At 35.9% G+C, this 24928-nt stretch overlaps 2 protein-coding genes across 25 annotated transcripts in view; one reads left to right on the top strand and one right to left on the bottom strand.

Moving 5' to 3' along the window:
- wb (wing blister) overlaps window positions 1-12590 on the top strand; it is a 256747-nt gene extending 244157 nt beyond the window's left edge. For all 4 annotated transcript variants that reach the window (XM_076527325.1, XM_076527324.1, XM_076527323.1 and 1 more), the window contains 13 exons: window positions 509-682; window positions 762-928; window positions 1834-1992; window positions 2422-2570; window positions 3312-3599; window positions 4108-4276; window positions 4978-5397; window positions 5925-6113; window positions 7138-7472; window positions 7583-7889; window positions 8533-8971; window positions 10139-10507; window positions 11044-12590. In XM_076527325.1, coding sequence (XP_076383440.1) covers window positions 509-682; window positions 762-928; window positions 1834-1992; window positions 2422-2570; window positions 3312-3599; window positions 4108-4276; window positions 4978-5397; window positions 5925-6113; window positions 7138-7472; window positions 7583-7889; window positions 8533-8971; window positions 10139-10507; window positions 11044-11186 — 3308 coding nt within the window. In that variant the 3' untranslated portion in view covers window positions 11187-12590. The remainder of the gene's footprint in view (window positions 1-508; window positions 683-761; window positions 929-1833; window positions 1993-2421; window positions 2571-3311; window positions 3600-4107; window positions 4277-4977; window positions 5398-5924; window positions 6114-7137; window positions 7473-7582; window positions 7890-8532; window positions 8972-10138; window positions 10508-11043) is intronic.
- Window positions 12591-12801: 211 nt separating this feature from the next.
- Patronin (calmodulin-regulated spectrin-associated protein patronin) overlaps window positions 12802-24928 on the bottom strand; it is a 123123-nt gene continuing 110996 nt past the window's right edge. For 6 of the 21 annotated variants that reach the window (XM_076527329.1, XM_076527340.1, XM_076527327.1 and 3 more), the window contains 11 exons: window positions 24344-24518; window positions 23619-23899; window positions 22912-23190; window positions 22603-22839; window positions 22350-22527; window positions 21630-21749; window positions 20684-20779; window positions 20123-20221; window positions 18230-18463; window positions 17433-17715; window positions 12802-17164 (listed from right to left, as the gene is read on the bottom strand). In XM_076527329.1, the coding sequence (XP_076383444.1) occupies window positions 17020-17164; window positions 17433-17715; window positions 18230-18463; window positions 20123-20221; window positions 20684-20779; window positions 21630-21749; window positions 22350-22527; window positions 22603-22839; window positions 22912-23190; window positions 23619-23899; window positions 24344-24518 (2127 nt within the window). In that variant the 3' untranslated portion in view covers window positions 12802-17019. The remainder of the gene's footprint in view (window positions 17165-17432; window positions 17716-18229; window positions 18464-20122; window positions 20222-20683; window positions 20780-21629; window positions 21750-22349; window positions 22528-22602; window positions 22840-22911; window positions 23191-23618; window positions 23900-24343; window positions 24519-24928) is intronic. The other 15 variants (XM_076527339.1, XM_076527331.1, XM_076527328.1 and 12 more) reach the window with 15 other exon arrangements.

Raw genomic sequence — 24928 nt, 5'->3', positions numbered from 1 at the left:
ATTATCAATTTTTGTTTACAAGCTGAAGAAAAATTGGGGAGAATTTATTGTAGTACTAACTTACGTTACAAATGAAATAAAACGTTACACAACATTGTAAATAATTATTGTAAATAGAATTTGATATAAGGTTGCATTAATACAGATCATACAAAACAAAAATTTTTAATTTTGAAAGTGTTATAATTAGACTGACAAGGAGAGGTTCCCAAGGATGACGCTCATTTTTGATAAAATTTTGTACTGTGGTAGAGCTTGTAAAGCTGAATCTAATGATACCAAATTTTGGGGGCTTGATGATTTATAGTTTTTAAGATATTTGGTGTCAAAGATGGTGGTAAAAACGAGGATAATAATAAATAATAAAGCGAGAATTCACTGCACTTCGTGAATAAATATGTTTGAGTTCTTGGAAGGCGATCTAAGAAAATTCTCCGGGTGGCGAACGGATGAAGGTTCGTTTGACGTTAACAACTAAAAAAAAAATTGAAAATTGTTTGTTGTTTAGTGCGCGAGGGTATTAAGAATTTGGTGGACGAAAACGATAGACTGATGGAATCAACGAGGGACACGCAGAAGCTAATCGACGATTACAGAACGGGAATCTCCGAAAGGCTGAAACCGAAATTGAACGAGCTGAAGAGAGAGGGTGATTCGAAAATCAGTTTAGCCAGCGAGAAATGTAAGAAACGTTGCGAATATATGCTCCGTATTGTCTTATTGTTTTTGTACTTGCGATTTATTCGTATGTTATATTTCAGTGACGGAGGCACTGAGCAATATAAAAAAGGCGGACGCAAAATTAATTAGTTTATCGAATGCGGCTGTGAAGAGGAAAAACGAGTTTGACAAGTGGAATGACACCTTGGCTTCGAAGTTACAGAATCTGAAAGACAAAATCGCTGAGGCTAGAAATGCTGCTGACGGGGTAACTATACGAAATTCTCTGCATCATTTCATTTATTTCATAGTAAAATATATAAAATAGATAAAATAAATATTGTTTAATGTGCTAGTGTCATGAGAATATAAAAATGTTATTAGATTTATTAAATAACAGAAAGCGAATAAAAAATAATAATATAAATTAATAAAATGTAATTAAAATAACATTTCTATAAACGAAAAAAAAATGCATGTGTAAGTGTTTGTGCCCGAAAGGCTAAACCGAAATAGAGTCGGTGTCAGAGAAACGATTACGGCCGAATGATCGGTGAGACATGTAAAGGACGTTCAATGTAAAATGTTAAAATACGTGTTATAAATTTTTCCAAGATCTATGATATACGGTGGTGCAATAATTATGGACTTGGAGCAACTTGTACATTGTTAACAATGTTTAAACAACATCTTAATAAAGAACCATATTTGTATACTTCTATATTAGAAATAATAGAAAATAGAAATATACAAATATGGTATTTTAGTGACGATACAAAAATTAATTTGAGTCCATAATTATGCACATCACTGTACATATAATCTCTAAATGATATACTAAAGCCAAGTAGAAATCAAAATGCTTCGTTTGTCCGATTTACATTACACGAGAAAACCTCTTCGTTTGTTTTCTATTTTCATAGATTCGTGTTTCATTGATTTTAATAAAGAACCATATTTGTATACTTCTATATTAGAAATAATAGAAAATAGTAATGTACAAATATGGTATTTCAGTGACGATATAAAAATTAATTTGAGTCCATAATTATGGACACCACTGTACATATAATCTCTAAATGATATACTAAATCCAAGTAGAAATCAACATGCTTCGTTTGTCCGATTTACATTACACGAGAAAACCTCTCCGTTTGTTTTCTATTTCCGTAGATTCGTGTTTCATTGAAGTCCGCTGATGGCAAAGAGTGCATTCGATCGTACAGACCACCCACGCTGCAACCGACGTCCACGAATACGATCGTCATTACATTTGCGCTGCCTAAAGGACGGAAGGAGGGTTCTTTGTTCTACTTACCGAGTAGTATTAACGTAAGTCGTTCTCGCCGGAGTAACTTTTAACCCTTTCGATACTACGGGTCACTATAGTGGCCGTCCATAAGATGCCACCGAGGTACTACGGGCCACTATAGTGGCCCTCCATAAGTTCGATCGTTTGTAGCGAATAAAGTCAGTGCTTACTGCAGAAAGATAATTCACCTTATTTTTCTCTCAACAATGGATAAATAGATATGCCTTATTGTTTTCAATTTTGTTTAACTTTCTTTGGATTAACCCTTTTGCTACGGGCGGGTTCTCCGCTGCGGTACCCGTGCAACGATCGGCGTCTTGTAGCGTGCAGTGATGTCGCAGCGCGCCGTTCAGCAGAAAGTACCGCGGCGGAAAATCCGCCCGTAGCGAAAGGGTTAAATCAATAAGAAGAAGAATGTGCTCTACAATTTCTGCATATTTGTTTTGTAGGATGATTTCCTCGCGTTGGAGATCATCAATAAAAAGGTGAGATTTGTGTGGAACGTTGGCGGTGGCACGGGGGTCGTGATTCACCCCGAAGTGATCGAGACCGGCGATTTTCAAGAGGATAGATACTGGTATCGCATTGAAGCTGAAAGGTAGTGCATTATTACTAAATATTAATACAGAACCTTCTGTCTCAAGATATTATAATATCTGGTTGTACAACAATACGATCTTCAGAAGTAATTGCATAACAAATTCTTTTTCATCCGTTATTATTTTACTCTTTAAATTGATAAATTGTGTTTTCATTAAATATTTATTCATTTGAATATGCAATTTACACAATCATTTAAATATAAAATTTACGGAGTCATTTATATTGTAAATATGAGACGTTAAATAATTGAGACCAGGTTTTACAGAAATTACATATCCAAGAACACATACAGAAATCAAATATTTTACAATATCTAAAAAAAGGGAAATGAAACCGAATTTTCACCCTGAGAAATTTATGAGAGTTAAAACATGAAAGAATTTTTGGTGTTTAAATATTCTGCAAAATATATTATAATAATATTATTATATATTTATATATAATTTATTTATTATATATTTTATTATATATTATTATATAATATATTATAATAATATAAATATAATATATTATATTCTGCAAAATCAGAAACCGAGTAAAAAGAGTCGTATGTGAGTTTCGATTGCTTGAACATATTTTCTTTGCGATTTTTTAAAAGTAATTTGAGATCCTTGTACAATTCTTGTTACATTTATGATACGATAATCTTTGTATTTCTGTTGAGATAATTTTGATCGATTGCCGTAGTCGAATTCGACAAAATCAGGATATCACAAGAAATGTTCAACAATTACAGAATCCGTCACGTAGGAAGACTTCATGTACGAAAGCAAGCGTCGCTGTCTAACGGACTTAAATTCGTGAGCAATTCAACGGACTCCGAGTACGGACGATTCGACATCACCATGTCGGATCGCGTTTGGATAGGGGGTATTCCTCGATCTCAGCGCAGACGTACGGAACTTGTGGCGACAAACGGACTACCCGGTTGCGTGCACCAAGTCATTTTAGACGGAAAGATCATTGGCTTGTGGAATTTCATCACCACAGCGCCAGACATGGCCTGTCAAGCTTGCGTCGAAGGGTACGTGTCAAATGCAGTAAATTCTCCCTAATTGACGCTCAGATTGTACACAAAAATGGACAATTTGGAAAGAGGAGATACGATTATTCGAGCCTTGGGGCTCGTTTTTATAATTGTTGACAATAGGCAATTATAAAAATGAGCCGTGAGGCTTGAATAATCGTATTTTCTTTTTCAAATTGTCCACTTTTGTTTACAAGCTGAAAGTCAATTAGAGAGAAAAGTTGAATGTTAAATTAATCCTTTGCACTCGGAGAATTCTCTTGGATCAGCTACCAAAATCTCGAATGTATTTATTTGCCATGTGGCGAGCAACGCTTTAAACAAAATATGAAATGATAAAACGTTGGAAATAATTACCATAATTAGCAGCAGAGTTTTTTGTTTTGTTCCCTGGTAGAGGACATCCAAATTTTCAAATCATCTCCGAAGTGATGTTATTATTTTACAGGACTACGATGAAAATAACTTACAATTTTATTTGTTTTCTATGATTTCATTGGTCCAGAGTGGAAGATGCTAGGGACGACACAGCTTACAGTTTCAATGGCCAAGGCTATGCCGTCAGAAGTCGAGTCTCTTCAGGACCCTATAACAAATACACGTTCGGGGTTTCGATCAATTTCCGGACTTACGATGAAAATGCTTTGCTGTTTCTAGCTATCAATCCAGAAAATGTACGTATCCGTAAATTGTTTATCAGTCTGCAACTCTCTATACATTTATCGCATGTGGATATTTTCAAAACACTAGAAATGGCATTAAGAATTAATAATATATTATTTTCACCATAATAATTCGTTTATATATATAACGAATTAAGGGAATTTTTCTCTTATTTTAGTCTTCACAGAATTAAGTATGAAAATGCAAAAATATGCATAAAGATCCACAGCCTACTTATTATTTATAGCCAGTGCTTCGATAACGTTTTAATATTATTGCCAATAATATTAATATTAATATTGTTAATATTAATAATATTAATGTCGTTAATATTATTAATATTATTATCAATAACATAATTCATGATATAATATATATAATATAATAATAATATATAATAATAAATAATATATATATATATTATATAATTATATATTATTTATTATTATATATTATTATTATATTATATATAATATAATAATATAATATATATATTATATATAATTATATTATATTAATATTGTTAATATTATTAATATTATTATCAATAATATAATTGATAATATAATATATAATATATATTATTATATTATTATTATTATTATTATAATTATATATTATATATATATTATATACAATATAATAATGTTAATATTATCACTATTAATATTATTATCAATATTTTACTCAATCGAGACATTATTTTCCCCAGAATCAACACATTATGATCATCCTGCGGGAAGGAAAGGTGATCTTGCACGTCGGCTATGGCGGCAACGTTAGCATGGATATGTCATCGAAACACAAGTACAACACTGGGAATTGGACGAAAGTAGACGCATATAGACAATACCAGCCTTACAAACGAATCGAGAAGTGCAGTCTGAGCGTGGGCGGTGAAGACGACAAACAAATAGGTGCACCGCCTCTCCAACCAAAAGCCGAAGACATACCTGATTTAGCGCAAGCCAAATATTACATCGGCGGTGTGCCGCCCAGTTTTCGGGCTGAAAAGTTGATGCTACCTTCTCAGGTGTCTTTCCTCGGTTGTATGTCCAACATCATAGTCCAGGAGGGTTATGACCCCATGGCTGAGCAGTATTACGGCGTTGAACCCACCTGTGGAAACAAAGTAAGCGAATGGAGACCGGCCACTTTTAAATATGCCATTTCTCTTTTCACAGAAATCGAAATAAGAAATAATCAAATTTGTTGGGCATATTAGGGCAAATATTGAAAATTTAGTCAGGGTCACAGTCTGCGAAATTTCAAGGTCTGATTTACTGAAATTTCAAGTTCACATTTTCCGTAATTTTAATGGTACAGTTTCCGAAAATTTACGATCATCGATGTTTTTTTAAACTACTAGCTGTGCATTTAATGCCGAAAACAAACAAACTTTCCTAATTACAGATGTAATTAAAAAAGAACAATCATAATAAAGTCGGGAAAGAACATTTACATTAGCAAATACTTAGAATAATGTTTATTATATTTAATATGTTGTTCTAGACGGCAAACAAACAATGATAACATAAAGTTTTGCCGATTACTTTATCGTAGTTAATTCTTAATTATATTTACATTTTATTATTTATTATTATTTTTATTATTTATTATATTACATTCACAATTTGACGTTTGATTGATTTGTTACAGCCATTGAAAGTGGTTGGATTTTATGGCGATGGTTACTTGGAACACTCGGCGTACACTCTTCGGAAAATCAATTCAGTGGTTAGTTTCTCATTTAGGACGCTGCAGGATGAAGCTGTACTTCTTCTTTCTACGTTCGAAGGACAAAGGGAGCGAATTAGTAATATACGACACTCGAACGAAGAAGCAAATGTACGTACTATCCTTTATTATTTCTTATCCTATGAGAATACAGATAAGAATATGAACGTTCTACTATTTTGTCTAAGAAGAGAGGAAACTAGTCTTAATTTATGATATATTAGAATATTGAAATATTGAATCGTTGGAGTATTTAAATATTAGTATATTATAGAGGCATTTTCTATTCCTTTAGCTTGGAAATAGTTCAAACCCACCGCCACTAGTGGACTTGTAGCGCCGCCTGTGACGGAACATAGAAGTTATTCTCAGCCTCTGTACAGCGCCAATTCGTGTAGTTTCTAACCAATTATCATCTGCCGATAATTTTGGTTACCAGTTTCAGCGTTTTGTCACTAAGTGAATTGACGCTGTACGGAGACTGAAAAAAAGCTTCTTTATTCTGTTACTAGAGGCGTCTCAAATTCATCAATTGCGGTAAATTTGAATTGTTTTTAAATTTGAAAAGAGAGTTCCCGATATTTTCGAAGTTAAAAATCATATTGGGAATTACATATTAGAAATACTAAACTATTGGGACACTATAACATGTTAATACTAAATTCACTGAGCACTGAAAGCGATTAACATATGTTGCCTTATAAAAATGACAAGACTGAATTAATTTAGATTTAACGCGATTTTATATATATAATAAATAAATAATATATATATAATAAACATAAATAAATATATATATATATAATAAAAGTAATATATATATTACTATTTGTTTGGAACTGAAATTTCGTATAAAGATATTCTTATCACTTAAAAACGTGTGAAATAAAATATATAAAACTGGTCATTTGGTAGATTTAGCGTTAAGATATTAAAATATTACGATAATGAATCAATGGAACAAAATTATTAGAATATTCTTACTAGTTATGACATTTTCAATATGAAAATGTCATTTTTAAATTATTGGACTATCGGATCGCGAATATTTTAGAAAACGTTAGTTGAAAGTTCAACGACAACAATTGCGTAGCACAGAATGATTTTCGAAATTAATTGTTTATCACGATTTCAGAGGGACAATTACTATTCAGTATGCTTAACTAATGGACAAGTGCAAGTTCGACTGAACGCTGGTAGAGGAGAACTTGTTCTGCAATCAAACGACACGTTCAACGACGGAAGATATCATTCGGTGACGATCATTAAAAAAAGGAAGGACGTTGAATTGAGAGTAGACGATGCCTATCAAATTTCGGGGAGGCTACCAACAAGCGCTGCCATTCGTGCTCCCGAAGGTACTGGCGGTTTATTTTTCGGAGGTCTACCAGAAATCATCAATACTACCAAAATGATTACTACAAACACCCCTTTGTATGGTGCGATTAGAGACGTAATATTTACGGACGAGTAAGTTAAATATCTTCGTCATTGATCGCATAAAGCGACACGAATGATTGTTACTATTTTTAAATCAACTATCTTAACTATTCCTAAAGTAACGATTTTTACAATTTTAGGATCATCCGATTTGATAAGGCTGTCGATTTCGATCACGCACTAATCGGTCGCTCGGGGCCAGCTATGGGAAAAGAGGTTCCCACGTATACACCATCGGCTTCGTTGTCAAGAGGGATGTCTACTCAGCCGGAGGGCTGTCAAAAAGTACCTTACTATTCGTTGGAACCGGGCGCACTCAAGTTCGGAGACAAACCGAATAGTCATACTCAACTCTATTTAGATTTCAAAAAGTTCTGGGAGAAGAAATACAAGATAGAATTCGATTTTCGAACATACTATCCGAACGGCTTGCTATTTATCACTCCGGTATGTACGGGATTAATATTCTTAGTTGATAATGATAACAGTACATTAATTGATATTGTTACGTTAATAATATTCTTTGTAAGTATTGTTAACTCATCTACTGTATTCGTCTAATATATACACAACATTTTTTATCGTTTTCAATAATGGTTTGAATATTTGTTCCAAAAATCCTGTTTACGATTTCGCTGAAACATATATATATATATATATTATAATATTATTTTTTTTTTATATTGTTATATAATATTTATTATATATTATTATATATATAATATACAATATTATATATTATAAATTATTATATAATAATTTATTTATGTATATATTATATATAATATATAATATTATATATATTATATTATTATATATATATTATATAAATTTATTATATAAATATATAAATATGTTTCAGCGAAATCGTAAACAGGATTTTCGGAAGAAATATTCAAACCATTATTGAAAACGATAAAAAATGTTGTGTATATATTATATATACATACATATATATATATATATTTCGCTGAACTGGTAGGATAAATATTTGAGCGGCAAAAATAAACTCTGTTACTTCATTAAGTGACTCGATAAAAACTCTGTCATTTAAATTATGCCTAACGAGAGACTTTTCTGTAATTTACAGGGAATTAGACCAAAGAATTATTTGATGATCGTGATAAGGGACGGCCAGCTTTTGCTGTTGGTGAAGAGCAAGCAAAAAAGAGAGATACCGTTCAGAACACCGTTCAACGATGGCAATTGGCATCACGTTGTGATAAGTCACGATGAAAGGAAGCTGACACTGCTCGTAGACTCTCAAACACCTCGCACGATCAAAGTGCCGAGGAAGATTGGCCTGGCCTCAATGATGTACATCGGAGGACTTCCGGAAAGTGGGACACCGATACCGGAGCAAGTTGTCGTCAAACTTGAAACGCTGAAAGGGTGCATCAGGGGTTTGAGGGTGAACGGGAACGTATACGACATGGTCGGTTCGACGAGCAGAGCATACCATGTTGGTCAATGTTTTCCGAATGTTGAGAGCGGAGCCTATTTCCAAGACGAAGCATATGCGATATACAGTAAGTATTTTTTTATTACGCCTATTCTATTATTTCATCGACTATCATTCATATTAAAGGAAATCTAACAAGCTGGAATTTTCTACCTACATTTCTATCTACAGGGTGTCCCAAAAATGTCTCGCAATCCGAAAGTGGCGGGTTCCTCGGGTCATTTGAAGCAACTTTTTCCTTTACAAAAATTTTCTCTGAGGCACCATTAACGAGTTATTAACGAAAAATAGTGACCAATGAGAGGCGAGCTCGGTTGGCGCGAGGCGATCGAGCCAATGAGTGGAACTGGGCTTCGTGCGCTGGGCCGCCTCGCGTCAGCCGTACTCGATTCATATTGGTCACCCTTTTTCGTTAAGAACTCGTTAACGGTGCTTCGGAGAAAATTTTCGTAAAGGAAGAATCTGCTTCAAATGATCCAAAGAACCCACCATTTCCGGATTGCGAGACATTTTTGGGACATCCTGTATATTCGTAGGTTCAGTAATTTTTAACACTAATACTATTAAGTTCTAAATACAAGTAACTGTTTTATAACAATGGATAAAGAAGTTTGTTTAAAAAACTTTCATAGAAACATTTTTATATTATCAAGAATCGTAAAACAAAAAATCAGAATCCAGATGTTTTCACTAATTTGGTAGTTTTGGTGCTTATGAACTTCGTCGAAATACTTCAAGAATACTACGGTAAATTCTCCCTAATTGACCCTCAGCTTGGAAACAAAAATTGACAATTTGGGAAGAGGAGGTACGAATATTCGAGCCTTACGACTCGATTTTGTAGTTGTTGACAATCAGTAAACAATTGTACCTCCTCTTCCCAAATTGTCCATTCTTGTTTCTAAGCTTACTGTATTTCCAGAGCCTAAACCATAAGCAAATATATGACATATCATATATTTATATAAATATATAATATAATATATAAATATATAAATATTTATATTATATATTATTTATAAATATAATATAATATATAAATATATAATATATAAGAATATCTAGAGTGCATCCTTAACTCGATATAAATATATTCAAACCGATTTATAAAAATGGATATTTGTTAGAGTGACTGCTGTTTAGTATTTGTAACTAGTAATTGCATGCAAGTTTGATGGAAAAGCAAGGACAGGATGTACGTGTGTAGCATTAAAAATGTTTCTTTTTTCTGCAGAGAGGAACTTCGAGTTAGGCGCCGTGTTGGAACTTCAGTTGGAATTCAGGACATCGGAGCTATCCGGCGTTTTACTTTCCATCACAGCGCCTGGCAATTCGCCCTCGCTGTCACTGGAATTGAATAATGGCAAAGTGATCATGTCGGGCGACCTGGGAGACAATAAACCGTTGTACGTCGAGCAACCTTTTGCTAATCCGTACACGATTTGTGACAATCGATGGCACAGAATACAGGCGGTGTACAATGACGAAGAGTTGGCACTGAAAGTCGACGAGATGGATCAGAAGTATGGTCTTCCAGCCAACGTCAATTACCATATAATGGACTCCACTGTCCTCGGACCTCTGTACATTGGTGGCCTGCCAGGTAAAAAAATAAGCAGCGCTGTTATAAAGTTCTGTCATTTGCATTTCATCTTTGGAAAACGAAACGAAGAACTTTCAAGCAGAGTGCGATTAAAACTATGCGATTTTTTTCATATATCAATGAGAAAATTTGCTATACTAATGATCTTCACTATACTAACTCATTCATAATATTATAATGATAAATTGCATACAGTGAATTCAACTTTCAATTGTGCTCTTCTATATTAAGTAGGATCCATAACGCTTTATGTATCGATGCAAAATTTATTGTGACTTTGCTTATTTTATTACTTAATTTGAGATTCAAAATATCCCATTTTATTTCAACGTTGCCTTCTTATCGAATAACGTCCTAAGAATAACATTCATATTGCATACAATTTGCTTTCGAAAGCACCAGAAAAATATTTTATAGGTAAAAATTTCTAAGCAAATAAGATATGATTAAAATTTTGAAATATTTTTCAAGTATTTCAGGAGGCAGATGATGAAAAAGTGATATTTGATAATTAAGAATAAATGTTTTTGTTGTAGCCTCAGCACCGAAGGGTACATTAATAACAAGGGATCACTTCAACGGATGCATAAGAAACGTGATGATAGGCGGAGAGAGGCGCGACTGGACGGACATGGACGAGTTGCATAATATTTACTTGAGCTCCTGTCCCGTACAATGATGCTTGATTACGCCGATGATCAGTACAACGTGCAAAGTCTTCTAAGTTATTCACTCTTGTTCCAAAGACTGCTCGAATCACGCACTGAGCTCGAAACGTTCTCCGTGGACTCTGTTCGTCGCGACCGCGCACTGGAATCATGTGCCATACCATGATGGGGAATCCGTAATTAGTTAAGACGTAAGACTAAACCAAGCCAAAAGATGCTAACTTGCGAACGTAGAAAGTTTACATCTGTGTTTCTCAAACTCGTTTTCTTACACGTGTTTAACAAAGTATCGACGTTTCGCCTACATCGTATTTCCGTACAATGTTATTACATTTGATTAGGATTTAATTTTGGGATCGCGAATATTTTGTAGCTTCCTCGAAATTGTGCACATTTTTTCTTCGAATCGATGGGAATCTATTTAAAGCGCATAAATAATAGAAATCGTTGATGAGATATTTATTTAAATAATCGCTAACGTAATCGTTGTTCGTGTATTCTATTTACTATTACTATGCAATTCAACTAACACTGATTTATTTATCAAGTATTTTTAGCTGACACAGCGAATTCGGATCAACGTTCGGAGAATGCAAAGATCGATTTTTTTTTTCTTCACACTGTCATTCCAATAGGTATCTAACGGCGATAGTTACCAAATATTTGTAAAAGCTCGCATTGTTACAGTTAATGAAAAAGTACAAAGGTAAAGCGCAGAATCAGGAGAGATATACATTTACAAAGCGACAAACGATGATGAATAACGGGGGCCGTTGTTCTTCACTGAAGTAATTTTACAGCAGGTGTCTTCGAAAGGTGATTTCGCAAACGAGGAACAGTTTGAGAAACGATTTTTAAATCGTCGACGAACCATGGCACAAATTCACGTCGAACTGCATCGTGAACCGAATGTAAAATAAATATTACGACATACGTGTAAGTAGCATGATCACTGCCATATAGTTTAATTGTAATACACTTGTAAGTCACAGAACAATTGTACATCAGTATTTAAAGTTATTTATTACTGTTAAATGTAAGTGGAACACGGCGGTTCTGATCGAATCGGACTCGCGCTCGATCAGAACCGCGATTCGAAAACGGGGGGGAGAAAAAGAAGAAAGGACGAACAAAGTGAAATTATTTTGTACTTTTGTAGCGGTAGTAAAATGTAATGATAATGTAAGATTATCGAGTATGTACACGCGAGGAAGTCACATTTAGCGCCCTGTAAAGTGTCCTTTTTTTTAACGAGCATAAATAACACGAGTAGGGAAAAATGTTCTTCACAAGAATATTTTCGTATTTATGTCTAATATTTTTCTTATTCGTTGAATTGTACTATATTATACATACGCAAAAAAATTAACAATGATGTCTCCGCTATTGTGTATAAAATATATAACAATGAGAAAGTATGGTCACCTAATTTACCCTCTTCTGTACTCCAAAAGTTATATATATATACATTAACATTACAGCCAATGAATACGCAGAGAACATACTTAATTCCATTTAAATATATATTATTTATATATATATATATATATCTATATGCATACATATATCTATATGTATACATTCATATTTATATCGTTCGCAGAAGAATAAAAGTCTATTGCAAAGTAGGTTATTAAATTTTATTGATGACATTCGCTCCAAGATGCTAACAGTAAAACATGACCGAAATTTAGATGACGTACTGAATAAATATGTATCGTCGAGTGGTAGTTTCATCGATGCATATATAAAAACATAATATTTACAGAGAGACATGGATAAATCGAACTACTATGATCCGACGAAATTTCAGAGTTTTCTTTCTCCATCGTCTTCCTCTTGTTCTTCCGTGGGACAATAAAAATAAAGGATTGTTACATAAAAGGTAATCATTTATTATTAGTAAGCGCGATTATTTATATCCCATTGGTATCTCTCTCTCTCTCTCTCACTCTCACTCTATTTTTCGCACTCTCTCTCTCTCTCTCTCTCTCTCATTTTCGTTTCATTATTTATCACGTCGGTGCCAGCTCACTAATAATATTCTCTGCTTCGAAAAATATAAATATTAAGCACAAGCAATCACCTTTCCAGCTACAGTTTGCATCCTTGGCTTGAACGTTTTCTCGTACACCGTGTCTCGTAGCCTTCGTCCCTCAGTTCAAATCCCATCCTCCGTGAGCCGATGTTTCTTGTCGATTCTTAAGATTAATGACTACATCGTTTACCATAAATTCTCATTCGTTTTTTGTTCGTTTGCATTGTCGTAGATCGACAACTCGGTTTTTTTCTTTTTTTCTTCCTTTGTAAACTCATCTTGTAACGTTCAACCTACACCATCAAATATTGTCAAATCGGACAATTTCAAGAGTAACGAAGCTCGCAAAAATTTTATTTCCCTCTCTTCCTCGTGTTCACGACGATGCGCAATAGATTTACAATAGACGAGAATAGAATAATGAACTTTTTTTCTTTGAATACTACAGTCGACGGATTTTTAATTTTTTGTATTCATCTCTCTCATGCTTTCTCTCTATTTCTCTCTCACTTTCGCTCGATCTCTCATTTTCTCTCTAGAGAGTCCCACGTGTTTGAAGTTCGCCTTGAAACAATCAGGACAAGTGAACCAAGTTTGTCGTTGCGAATTAAAAATATATTTCCCGCGGTCGATCGTGGAGAACATGAAATTCGATATGTTGCGTAATTGTTTAATAATAATCAATATGTGTTGTATTACGCCGTTGCAGAATACAGGGGGTCTACGCGGAATAAACTGAATCGACCTCGGATTCTTTCTTTTACGCTGCTTCGCAAAATTAAGGGATTACTAAATTATAATTGAAAATCTATTCGGCTTTCAACTCCGGTAACTTCATGCAAATAATTCTGATATTTTAGCTGTTCAATAGGTTATTGTAAAATGGAGACTTTCTTTTAGATTTTATGATCTTTGATGAAAGGTCATAGTAAAATAAATGTGGAAAATAATTTTTGAAATTTCTTTCAAAAAAAAGAAAAGAAAGCAATTTCAGTTTCTTATTTCGCTTTATAACAAAAAAATATCTTTGGAAGGATCTGAAAGTGAAGACTCTTCACACTTTGAAATGAGCACAGACAGAATGTTGTAAATTTTTTGAAGTCGAAGATCAACAATTTTTCAGATATAATTTAGCGACCCTTTAATTTCGTGGAAATTCTTTAACTTCTTTCTCTTCTCTTGAACATCATCTCAAAATTCCATGCACATGGAGTACAACAATTGTCAGTGTGTACACATGCGCATACAGGATGTTCACGCAGCCACTGACCAGAGTTTCTCTCGTAGACGATACATGTGCAGAAAGAACGAAGGCGGAAAAAAATGTTTACGGTACTTTCCGAGAAACGATGATGGTTAAAAAAATCAGTACCACTCTTTCCTTTCATTTTTTCTGTGCATTTATCTTTTTGGAGTAACTACGCGAGCACTCTGTACAGATACGTAGACACGTTTAAGTAAAAACACATACACAAACATCGGACGACTCACGAACGAATAAATCTTACAATACGCTAATTATATGTAAATGAAGAAACAAACAGAAACTAAAAATTCTTTCTAATAGACCCTCCATATTTCTGTACAAAAAATGTGTTTACTTCTATCTAATCGCTATCCATTCGCTCTACCAGCGTATTACGACAAACGAATCGTGTACATTGTTGGAAAGGATTGAATCGACAAGATGGAAGGTCAGTGCCAGTCCCACACGAAGGGCGGACGTTCAATTTATGGCACAATAAATAGTTGTTCCGTTAGGTTATTATGCTAATTATCTCATCATGTACAACGCGGACCGCGTGTCTCGTTCGCTTGAAATTGGACTGACGCAACCATTTTCGCAGATAATATAAACGAGGATTATGCCAGAAATGTATGATTATCTGAACAAATGATCTGTGTGCAGCCAATGAAACACGTGAAAACGGGATCGCTTAACTTAATTAAACTTCGGATTGCAGTCTCCGTTTCATTCGACTCTTGGACAGATCGAGACATTCGTATACAAACGGCTGACACGCTTTTCAAAATGCTTGGAAACGCGAGGAACGCAGACTATGTTGGACTGTAAAGTATAATTAGGCCTAGGAGATTACGAATAAATCAACGAAGAATATGCCGTGTGAAAGAAAATTTCTTTTCTTTACGTTGTCTTAACGTTTACGTGTTCTCCAACCATTTTCTGCTTTCCTCTTACAAGATTTCGATTTCGTACACCGTAAAAAATAAGTATGCGATGCGCGCAGGTTGATCGGTTCGTAGCCGTTCTCATGCTTTCTCCGACCACGCTTCATTCGATTACCAAAAATCACTACCTCCCGGACAACGAATTTAGTTTTTGGTACGGTTTGTTACGGTCCCATTCTCTCGTCTTAAATTCTCGAGAATCTCTAGTCTTACCCCGATGCACGCTTCACAGAACTCACTTCGAAAGACACCGAATCAATGTAGCGCGTTAGTAATGATCACATACCTACACGGTAAAGAAAAGAACATCCTCGCACAACATCGGTTACATTCGGATCGATCTTAAGGCTGATTTGGTATCCCCTTTTGAGCCGGTTCATACATTTTCCTTAACAACACAATCGCTACATCGCGCAGGGTGTGAAACAATAATAGATGCAAATCTTATGGGTCTGATAAAATCGACGAAACAACGGTTTAAAATACATACGCATGCATTAAAAATTCCATGCGCCCACGAACATGCATGGCCGCGACGTGATATAAACAGATTTCTACTAATTTGTTAAGTTAAGAATACTTCTTGGAACAACTATTACCCACATAATTTTCACTTATACTTTATTCACACCCTGTTTCAGTAGCCACAACTGTTAACGGTTGCGAATCTTGCGTACGACGAAGAATCATTAATTCGTCTTCAATAATGACAGTGACCGAAACGAATTTATTTGAGGAAAGTATCGAAGTTAGAATATGAAACAAGCGATCCTAATGCAAGCCATTGGTTTTTCCTGCTTCGACAATGATAATGAAATACGTATAAAGTTCGTATTGAAAATCCAGACGTTCGTCGACTCTGTCAGAAGTACGGTGAAATTAATGATCCTCTAATTACGTTTAATAATCTTTCAGTAAAAGATGACGGTACTATGGTAATAATGATCGAGAACCTTCTCCTTCCCCGTTTACGCGTAACGAGGAAACCTGTGCGGATTACTTTATGCAAATGTAAAGACGTAATTTGTCGCGTGAACGTTCGCGAAAGCCCTGCCTCTCTCAGCGAAATGAGGAAAAAAGGGCATAAGAAAAAGTTAATACCGTTATATCAGTCACAACTTTCATATACAACACAGTAGCTTACACGATTACAAGGCGGTTACACGTCGAGAGTTAGTCCGCGAAGATATTAGATACTGACAACAAACCATTCTTATGGTAGATATTGGTAATCTTACGACACAGTGATTGATGCTGAACAACAACGAAACGAAAACAAACGGAAACAGAAGTAGAAGTAGAAGAAGTAGTAGTAGTAGTAGTAGTAGTAGTAGTAGTAGTAGTAGTAGTAATAGTAGTACCGAAAATCAAAGGGAGGAGGGGGCGCACGATGTGTAAACGACGACCCGTTTCGTATGTGCGCTCGGTTAATCGTAAAAACGTGCACGAATGAGATTGCATCCTCGCGTGTTTGGGTCAGCATCAATCATTTGTCTTTATAAAATTGACTAAGAACGCAACGTTTGCATTAATTTAATATGGGCCTGTATTAAAATAGTAACTATGAACAACAGAGGGCATAGTAGCGTAATGTTAAGTGTGACACTTGTGTAAAACTATATGACGAGAGGCATGTCTTTCTTGTTCGGCAAATTCACTTTTTTCCCCTGCCAAAGACTATTGTGTATTGTAAAGGCATCTATGGTTACAGTCAGATGCTTCGTATGAATCTGGGAAAAACATTTTCCTCCCGAATTGTATCTGAAATGTAGGAAACATAAATTAACACAATTCAATCGACATGTTAACCCTGCAACAGGCACATTATATCTCTCAGACCTCAGCCGAATTTTCTGAACACAATTTTATGCAGATATAAAACGTCTGTAACTTCTTTTCTAAGAATGTTTTACAAAATGTTGATAGAATTTTTAGAAAGATCCCAATGTGTAGTCCGAAGAAACAATGTATCTTTACAGGTTCGATTTAACAGGAGGACAATGAAGAAGAGGATAAAAGATAAACTTACTTGAAAAACTTGTCGAACATTTTATCGATAACTTGTTTCGGCCCAGTGCCGTACAACTTTGACACTTCTTCTCTATCGGGGCAGTATGAATAGAGAGCCCGAAATTGGCAGCCAGCATCTCGAAATAAAATAAGGAAATGCTTGCTCTCCGATCTCGCAATTTCGTCCAGAACTCTCCTTTTCGCTTCCTTATTCACCGTGCCGGGGAACACGCAGTATTCGACAGCGTTTAACATAATACCGCGATTCGACTTGGTCGTGGGCTGTTTATACAATCTTGGACCTGTGGCGAGAACGAAAATCATTTCAATCGATAAATTATTCTAACGAACATTTTGTTAAATATCAAATTTTGATTGTGACTTTGACAATTAAGGACAAATTACTTCTATTCGATAGGTTTAAACCAGGCATGGGCAAATAATATCAGGGAGGGAGGCAGCTTTTCGTATAGAACAGAAAGTTTATAAGATTAAGTGTGACTTGACTGTTCTTGGCTTTAACGGAGCCTTAATACTCTGTCTCTTAGCAATTTAATACCCAACGAGGATCTACTGATTAGCTACTGGGAAACTAGATCAAGCAATTCATACCCTAAACGCGCTTTTGATAATCCCTAGCGATCGTGATTCAGACTAAATGATTGTAAAGAAACAGAAAACTATCTATCTGGCCTTCTTTGTGTAGATTAGGCGTGGTTTCTTGCCCATGTCTTCAATGCAGTCAGGGTAATACTCCGTACAGAAACCTGATCCCATGCCTGGTTACGACTGATCCAAACGTTAATCTCTGCTGACCGTTGTAGTCCATCATCGAACTTGGCGTGCTGCTGATGTCGCTGCTACCATCGTCGAAGACCCTTCTTTTTGTCAGCAAACCAGGTGGTAAAGAGCCAGGCCCCGATGGCGAAGGTAGGTGCCTCATACTGCCCATGCCAGGACTCGGTGCTCTTCTCGGTGGCGTCGCCCTGCCCAGACCGCTGTCCGTATCTGTGTATTGACACATCATACCGTCTTGATCACTACTCGAACCTGCGAACGCAAGCTCAGTATATGAAGATAGAAATAAAGGGAAAAGATACGCTCGACAACAGGTGTGTCCCTTCACGATAAAAGACCTCCAACAACGTGTTCCGTCTCGGTGACGTTTTACCCGGCCACAAGCAAGAGGAATCCGTCGAGGATAATAACTTATATTAATCACTAACAGTTAGTTCCTGACAAGATCCGAGTTATTAGTTTGTTAGACTTACAAAAGACCTTCAACAATATCCATCTTCATAGCTTGCGTCCAATACATGAAACGATCGCTTCAGAATATATAATAGTAAAAGTACACCGTTACAAAACATGGGGACCAAGACTCTCTGACCACTATCTGTTCTCTAATTCGATCATAAAAACTGAGGAAACTTCTGACCTTTCTAAAAACGCTCTAAGGAACTATCGGTCGGAAATCTCGATAATGAAACTCGTGAACAGTTTGATACTTTTCTAAGCGTTCTAAGATCTTGTAACACGCGACAATGGAGAAGTTTCTTTTATGAACAAAAATATGGGTATACTAGTGATAATCTCGCGATCTCTGAGAAAGAAATAAGGCAGAGCAAATTCATCCTATAATCGTACAATGAAATATTTTATACAAACGTATACGTGTCAACGAATTAGCTTGGGATGAACGTGCCGTGCCATTTTACCATAATACCTGGAAATAAAAACAGAAAGGAATGGCAAAGAACGAATACATATTTAACGTAAGTGAATAGGATAACCGTATGATACAGGACCTAAATGTGAGTCAGAGTGAAAAGGTTATTATATGGAAACTGGAACCACCAACAATAATCTGAAAAACACTAAATATATCGGTACCCAGAACCAGTGCTGTACAACGATAAGCCCAACAAGCATCAACTGAATCATATATCTACTGCAGCAAATGAGTTATCCTGTGAATGGAGATCGAAAATGTGTCTGCAAATGTTATAACACTAGTTATTACGAAAAAGTTTCATCGGTTTTTTATATACGCGATATGAAAATACTTTATATTGGATGTAAATAGTTCTCCAGCTTATTTCATGATTCATGAATTCAACACTTCAACACTTTTCCTACATAGTCATAAGTGTTGTAGGAAAACATTATTTGGCTCAAGGAGGTAAACATTATAATAAGAAAAAAAATCGTTCTCAAGGTCATATTATACGAGATTTCAAGGACGTTGATATTTTTTTTAAATCACAGTGAATATGATCTCAGCGTAATAGCAAAGCTAAAGAACCGATTCAATGACCTATCGTACCATAACTTTCATGTAAACTTGAGTATCATTGAAGAAGATCTCAATGAGAAGAACCTTGCGATGATGACCCTGAGAATAACAGTTTGCTTGCCATAATATTTGCCTGTACGAACCAGATAATGAACGTGTTCAATATTGAAGATGACGGTGAATTTGCAATTGATAGCAAAGCAGACAGAATTTCGAACACGTATCCAATAATGTGCTGTTCGTGTATGCATGTAAATTATCACTGCCACCTGTGCGCTCCGATCTGCCACCATGCGACTACGTGTAATGCTATAGCCTACAAAAAATTGAAACGGTGTACAGAACACGTAATAATAATTGATGCACGACAGAAGGGGGGATAATACGTATTCCAAGTCACTGGTGCTTCTTACCACACAAATTCATCAAGGAATTAGACTTTCTCCCCTTAAAGTTTTGGTAACTCGGGTATTTAGGCCTGCCTCTAACCTGTTGCTGAGGCTCCTGCACATCTGCAATAATGCAATGTTTACCGTGTTACATTCTAAACGCTATGTACGATCAAAGATTGTTAAATAGTAGGGGATGCTTCAATCGTACGTCATTGCATCAGGGGTAGAGTCTAACTACAAGAGCCATGTCCGCTAGGAACATCAAAAACTCAAGGTAGCCGGTGCAGGTTGGTGCAGAATAACGTTGCGTTCCAAAACTGAAAGATGTCTACTATAAAGGCGCTACTTGAAAATTAAAACAAAGTCATACCCTCAAAGTGACCTTATACTCTGGTATATCGAGAGAACGATCAAACGCTAATGAAATATACATTGAAATATGTATTTAACATTGTAATAAGATATCGATACGTAGTTGCCCATACCAGTGATACATCCTGCAACGAGTCTACTTTCATCAAGCCAAACGTTTAAGGAACATGATCAAAATGGCATTCTTTCTATTAATGATGTTCAACCCACCTCGAGACGTCTTGTAGGAGCCCCGTCGGCCGAGCTGATTCATACTTCGACAAGGCGAGGAACCTCTACCGTCGTCGGGCGAATCTACGGAAGATACTAAAATAGGGTACCTCTATTACAATCAGTTAGTTCCTCTTCGGGATGATTCTATATTTACGAAATGATCGCTACGATACTAAGCTAATCGACAGTTATTCAAAAAACACACCGAAGCATGCAAACTCGTATGAGGGAAAAGTGCTATAAGTAATCACTCCTACGTTGAAAATGATCAATTTCGAAGGGCATCAAGTGCTTTCCAATTTTGCTTATACAATCGCATACAATTAATTCAGACGTTTTAGAAGCTTCTTCTTACATACCAAGCGATAAGCGTAATCATTCGATATCGGCTCGCAGTCCTCATTAATCAGTTCTCTTAGAAAATTCATTTGGCAGTGATAATTTAAATGAGAACATCACATTTATCTATTTGATGTTCTTGAACGTAATTAGAGCGGCGAGCAGATACCGAAGATTTTATTACACAGGGTGTTCTGTATTTGGTAGTCTCATAAACCTCTACTTCATTTATTTTAATCAGCTTATGAGTAAAACAAAATCTTTTTATTTGAGGTATCATCGTTTAATGGATTCACTCATTTTCGCGAAAATATTTTACGATGTTGCAAACCACACCCGAAAAATTTTTTGAATATAATTTTTACAAAGTGACGCCTCTTTTTCCTTATGTTTAACTAATTTTTCTACCGCCAATTAGGGTGCAGCCTATTTGATGGAGAAATTTCGCTTGGCATGCGAATAAATGGACCTGATTTCGTAGCTTGTTTAGCACTTTGTATGCGTACTTATTATGCAAAAGCTAACAAACATAGTCGTATAATATATATATATGTGATGTTTCGGACAGAAATGCGAGAGTCAGAGAGTGTGTGTTTGTGCATACCCCTGAGACTGCCGCCCCGATAAAAAGGGCCGGAACGTCGTTCATCGAAATGAGCAGCAGTGAGACTGTCCTGCGAGCCTCGGTAGTAGTCTCGTCTCATCGTCGGGGAGGTCAGCGACGCTACAGTAAGTGTGTTAGTGCAAAACAAATCAGCTCGAATTTTCTTCACTATTCTAGTTCAATCAAGTCGGGTTTAGGTATGTTACAGAGAATAACATATCAAGAAAGATAAAAAGACTACAATCCATTAAACGTGTCTGTTCCGCACTTTGGATTAAAAACTAGTATAGCCGAGAAAATGTTGAGCTTGTGAACTCTGTGACTGGGTGAGATCTCTCAATAGAAACGATTACAACAAAACTCAATATATAGACAAAATCAAAAAAGTAAACGGCAATGCTAACAAATCAAAACTCGTCCGAATCGAATTCGTTGCCATGCAAAGAATAAAAATGCAATTACATTACAACATTGATAAACTGTCGCTATTAGAATATTATAACGGAAGGAGAGTACAGTTATTACAAACAGCAGAGTGATGTTTGTTATCTTGGAGACAACTGTTTTGGCGTGGCGAGGTATGTCGCGTTCAAATATTCGAATGCGCGATCAAGTTACTCGAGAGTCCTGCTCAATTTTCTGTTCTAATGGGATCAATCTCCAAGAAACACTGATCATTGCAACGGATAATTATCACACTCGTTGCGTTCGCCGACATACCTGTACTAAGATTGGAAGAAGAACCCTTCTTGCCGCGACTCGGCGTCAAAGCTCCGGAGTCCAGTTCCGCACCAGCGTCCACGTGAATCGTTTTGGGTCTTGGTCGAGTTGTTGCAGTCTTGTTACGCAGTTTTGTTGGTTTTATTGCATTGAGAAGATCCTTATCGATCACTTTGCCCTAATAATTATATGTCGTTAGATAATTCAAGTCACGGAAACGGTAACGATAGAAACTTCCAGAGTAAGCACGCACTTCTCTTTCCGCCTCCTCTATCGCTTTCTTGACTTTGTGTTGCTCTAAAATAGTTGCTCTTCGTTGTCTTTCCTCCTCCTTCTTGCGAGCTCTTTCTTCCGCTTTCATTTTTTCTTGTTCCCGACGTGCTTGCGCTTCAGCCTCCTTCCTCTCCTTTAATTCTTCTTGTTGTTGTCTTCTTTGTAACGATAGCAACATTATACGCTCTTTCTTGCGTTCCATTTCATCCAAGGAATTCTACAAAATGAGATTATTGATATGGTACACAGCGAAGACATGATTAAAACACCGCTTCTGATATCAACTTACTGGATCCGGATTCGAAAGTTGATTGCCAATTATTAAACCGACACCCGATTGCCGACTCTCCGCACTGGTCTCGCGTCTCTCGCGTTGCTTCTCCCTCTCCCCTTCCCTTTGCATCTCTTTATCTCTAATCTCATGTCGATGGAAGTCCCTTTCGTCTATGTGACGCTTCTCTCGGTCAGACTCTCGATCTAACAACTTCTGTCTATCCGCAATAGTGGCCGGAGATTCGGGACGGACCGTGAAGTCCTCATTTTCAATATACGACGATACTGTTCTTTCCTAAAAAAAAGTAGCCAATACGAGATTAGAGTCTTATATTTTAATATAAGTTTCTATTTAAGTTTATTCATTATAAGTTTTCACTTTAAATATCTCAGAGGCACAACATTTTTATGAGACTTCAAGGTCACGAATGTTTCTTTTTTCAAGTGAGGACCTATAAAAGTATAATATCATGACCTTTGTGTGACGTTGTGGATACCAAAAATAATATTAATTTCCTTTGCAGGTTTTTCTATCTTTATCATTTTTTAATTATATTTACATCCTTCCACTTTTAGTTGTCAAGAACAGACGAAGAATTTTTTTCCTATTGCCATTTAGTAAGTGAGATATTTAAGACGCTTAAGTTAAATGGAACCTTCTAGATATATGTATGTATATGTAGAATAATTATATGTATCTACTTCGTATAATATTGTGTTTACCTTTTTGGGAGACGTTCTTTTCACTCTAAGGGTCGGTTTCGGTTTTTTCGGCGCATCGTTGTCGAAGCATATGTAGAAACCTTTCTCGCCAGCGTCCGTTGGGTCGAGAGGTGTCACTTCCGGAGTACCTGATGGGGATGGTGTGGCCTCTCTTAGTGATGGATGAGGTTGAAATGAATTACGCGATATCGAGGGTCTAGTTGGTGATGGAATTCTATATGTACGGCTGCCAGACGTGATGTGCAAACCCCGTATGCCTTGTGAAAGCTCATCGTCATTTCCTTGAAAATATATGGGTGAATGGAGCAACAACAAAAAATGAGAAACAAAACGTAAAAATAACGATGCTTGTTGAAGCATGTATGATGTTCGACAATGGATGGGAGAAACTGGTTCAACTATCAGTAACAACGTGAACAAACAAGTCAAAAGCACAAACATTACAAAGCACGTTATTTCTGACTATCATCTTCTGACTGCAAAATGTCGTAGTAGGATTTTCTTAAAAACCCTGTGGAAGCTTTCTAAAAATGTTCCCAGTGCACAGTTCAAGATTACAAAGTGCAATTGTTCAAAAAAATGTTGTAAACATCTCATACTTGCAATTATTTTCCAGTGCAATAGTGTTATCATATGATTCAAAATTCAAGTGTTATCTCCCAGCTGTTGCCGTACACACTGCAGAGTATTTTTAAATGTGAAAAGTCTAATTAATTGTTATTTACCGATAAACGATATATTTTGAGGTTTCATGTCATCGACTGGTGGAGCTGGAACAGGCGCATGTAACGCAGTCACCTGTCTCTTCTCTGTTGGGCTTTCGCATTTAATGGGTATGTGATGTACAGTTGGCCTTTTTGGTTCTGGACTTTCACTCATCAACTGACTTATTCGATGAACCTAAGTTAAAAGTTAAAAAAACATTTGTCATTCCTTCGACCGAAGAAAATTTTCGATTAACAATAATAAACTATCTTATAATAAATGATTAATCTGTAAACACACAATTACATATAAACAAACCTCCTCAGAATAATTATACGATGTCGAGGTAGTAGACAAGTAAAAGAAATGCATTCTGATAATATTTTCGCGTGAGTTTTTAAGAGAAAGTCGGAATAGCGTTTCAAAAGGTATAGACCATCACACGTTGAAGCTTCAACATGAAACTGTCTGCTATACTCAGACTTGAAAGCGTCTATAAATGTACATTACATCACTAACAGGTTTCATGGCTACTGGTTACTTATACATATGTAGTAATTTATTTAGCACCTGAGTGACCAAAAAACTAAGCATAGACTAATCCG

This window comes from Megalopta genalis, chromosome 19 (genome assembly GCF_051020955.1).
Source record: "Megalopta genalis isolate 19385.01 chromosome 19, iyMegGena1_principal, whole genome shotgun sequence".
Classification (NCBI taxonomy): domain Eukaryota; kingdom Metazoa; phylum Arthropoda; class Insecta; order Hymenoptera; family Halictidae; genus Megalopta; species Megalopta genalis.
The sequence above is the reverse complement of the archived record's forward strand: the minus strand, read 5'-3'. Positions and strand labels throughout refer to the sequence as shown.